General features: G+C 37.9%; 1 protein-coding gene across 1 annotated transcript in view; it reads left to right on the forward strand.

Moving 5' to 3' along the window:
* The window catches only part of XYLB (xylulokinase homolog (H. influenzae)), a gene marked incomplete at its 5' end in the record, with an annotated part of 83,948 nt that overhangs the window by 16,584 nt on the left and 64,813 nt on the right, over positions 1 to 2,551 (forward strand). The window contains 2 exons of the mRNA XM_010136651.1: positions 577 to 617; positions 1,029 to 1,144. Of these exons, the coding sequence (XP_010134953.1) occupies positions 577 to 617; positions 1,029 to 1,144 (157 nt within the window). The remainder of the gene's footprint in view (positions 1 to 576; positions 618 to 1,028; positions 1,145 to 2,551) is intronic.

Below are 2,551 nucleotides of genomic sequence, written 5' to 3' on the forward strand. Positions count from 1 at the left end.
GGAAAGAGTTAATTTAGGGTCAGTTTTTTGAATCCTGGAGCTTGTTTCAGTGTAGGGCAGATTGGTCTGTTTCTCGGGCTGTGAAAATAAAATCTGTATTACAGTAGCATATGCAGGTTTGAATCAAGACAGAGGCTTCATCAGGATATATTTTACATTCACATTCTGGGAGGTGGTTAACCTCTGCATTTCCAAAAAGTCGAATTTCTCTCCTAGATATTAAAATCCAGCTTAATTCAATAAATATGTGAGTAGTCTGATATAAGTGGGAGTGTTTCTCCTTTGAAGTGGGTTGTTAATTAAGGATCCACTGTATTTAAAACCTGAATACATAAAACATTAGGTAACCATGCAGTTTCACAGCCTTTTGTCTCGAGCATTTTGATTTTGTTAAAAATCGCTCTCTCCCTCAAATGCTTTGCCAATCTTTTACAGTGTGTAGGCCCAGGCCTTCATCAGCATATTTGCCATTTTTATTGTACTTTGAGGTGGTGAATGCTCTATATTGTGATGTCTCATACAACAGGCTATAATTGAGCCAAACAAGTAACTTTTTATTTGACTTTTTGCTTTTAGCATCGTTGGCAGGGATGAGACTTCAAGAAGGAGATATTGCAGTAAGTCAAAACATACTCCAGAAAACTGTCCATATCCTCAAATAAATGAAATACACGAAATGTAAAATAGCTGTAGGTTATCAGTTACATTTATCTGCTACTGTTGATTTTCTGTTTATTGGATTCACACTTGATTTATTTCTATCAATCTGTAAGCTGCCTGAAAGATTTTAAATAAACTCTTGTGACTGTTTTTAACTAATGCTCCAGACATTAAACCTTAAGTCTCCATCTAGTATGTGTTTCATTGGTGTGACAACCAAAGTCAGAGGTAGCTTCAACACGAATCTAATTGACTTAATGTGCAATTTAAAAACAATTAGTGGTAGTAACAAATGGTTTTAATTTAATTTCTGTATTGCTTTCCATGCACATTGTGATAACGCTTCAATTATTTCTTTTCCCCTCCAGATTAGCCTTGGCACAAGTGACACATTGTTTCTGTGGATCCAAGAACCAACTCCTGCCTTAGAAGGTCATATCCTCTGCAATCCTGTTGATTCTCAAGCATATATGGCACTTCTATGGTAATACCATTTATTTTTTGTACATCTGGGATCAATAACATACATTTCTTTCTCTGTGTTAGTGTTTTTTATTTCTTTTGCAAAGTGACAATGAATAGAACGTTCAGCATCGTGTACGGAATATGGCACTCCGATTAGTGTTTTTTATTTCTTTTGCAAAGTGACGATGAATAGAATGTTCAGCATCGTGTACGGAATATGGCACTCCGCTGCTGAAGCATTTATATCAGCGTTATAGCATTGCTATTGTTTAATTTGAGTAACTGAAACTGCAGAGCTCTGGAGGATAAGTTCTCATAGTAATAAAAAGCTGAAATTATTTTTACATATGCATAGAACTGGTTCACTATGAATCTAAGGTAATATGTTTAATGTACAGGAATAACAATCTTCTGAAATACCGTAATGTGAATGTCAGAAGCTTGTCCAGGGTGTATAACTTCTGTGCTCTTCTAGTGTTCCAGAGGGGGCATAATGGGTGAGGTGAAGATTCCCTTTTCAGAGAGGAGTATAATCAGTGGTGTTCGGGGATGCGTTAGGCTGTGCATGTGGAAAATACTGAGATCTCAAGAAACCCAGCTGAGAGAATGATTCTCAGGGTAGCTTTCGGCTGCTTCGATTTGGGAATTGTTTGGCCTCTTGCCAGCCAAGTAGGTGGGGAGGTGGCCTGAAGCTATGTTTTCCCTCACTGAGTCGCTGTATTCAGGGTAAAATCTTCCAAAACGAGTTCATGGTGGTTAGGCAAATACTTTCAAGAAACATGCAGATAATTTTTTTGTCTAAATGCCCTGGATTTGTAGGTGCTTGAAACTCAAAACTTCAGCAAAGCTCACGTCTGCCCTTTAACTGTAATGCTGAGCCTTACCTGTACAGTAATTGGATGCTGTAGATGACAGTGGGAACAGTGTTTGTGAAGATGAGTTCAAAAGCATGATGTCAACTGCAAGTTACTGAATTTCATAGTATGATTTCTCAGCAGGTTTGATTTTTTTTTTTTTTTTAAGTTTGGCATTCAAGCTTCTCTTTCACCCAGTATTTTTTGCACTTTTTCTGTGTAAAAGAACTATATAAACAACCTGCTCATAATAGGAAAGGAGATGCTGAGGCATTTTTCTGAATAACCGTTTACTGATATTCCTTTACTGCAGTTTAACATGTGCAGAAGGCCAAACCAGCCTTTCGGAACACAAGATATTTCTGTAGCCGTGCAGATAGAAAGAGTTTCAGGTCCTCCTGCCCTGACACTGCCTGTTTTGCTCCAATGCCCCTTTATTTCTGGAATAATAGAGTTATTAGAAAAAGTGCCTGAACTTCCAGACAGAGTGTTTGTACAGAAAACTGGAGTAACTTCAGCAAGTTCAGTAACTTCCTTGCCCTCTTTCTGGGTGTTTCTGTGCCTTTCCTGCT

This window comes from Buceros rhinoceros, unplaced genomic scaffold (genome assembly GCF_000710305.1).
Source record: "Buceros rhinoceros silvestris isolate BGI_N320 unplaced genomic scaffold, ASM71030v1 scaffold1695, whole genome shotgun sequence".
Classification (NCBI taxonomy): Eukaryota; Metazoa; Chordata; class Aves; order Bucerotiformes; family Bucerotidae; genus Buceros; species Buceros rhinoceros.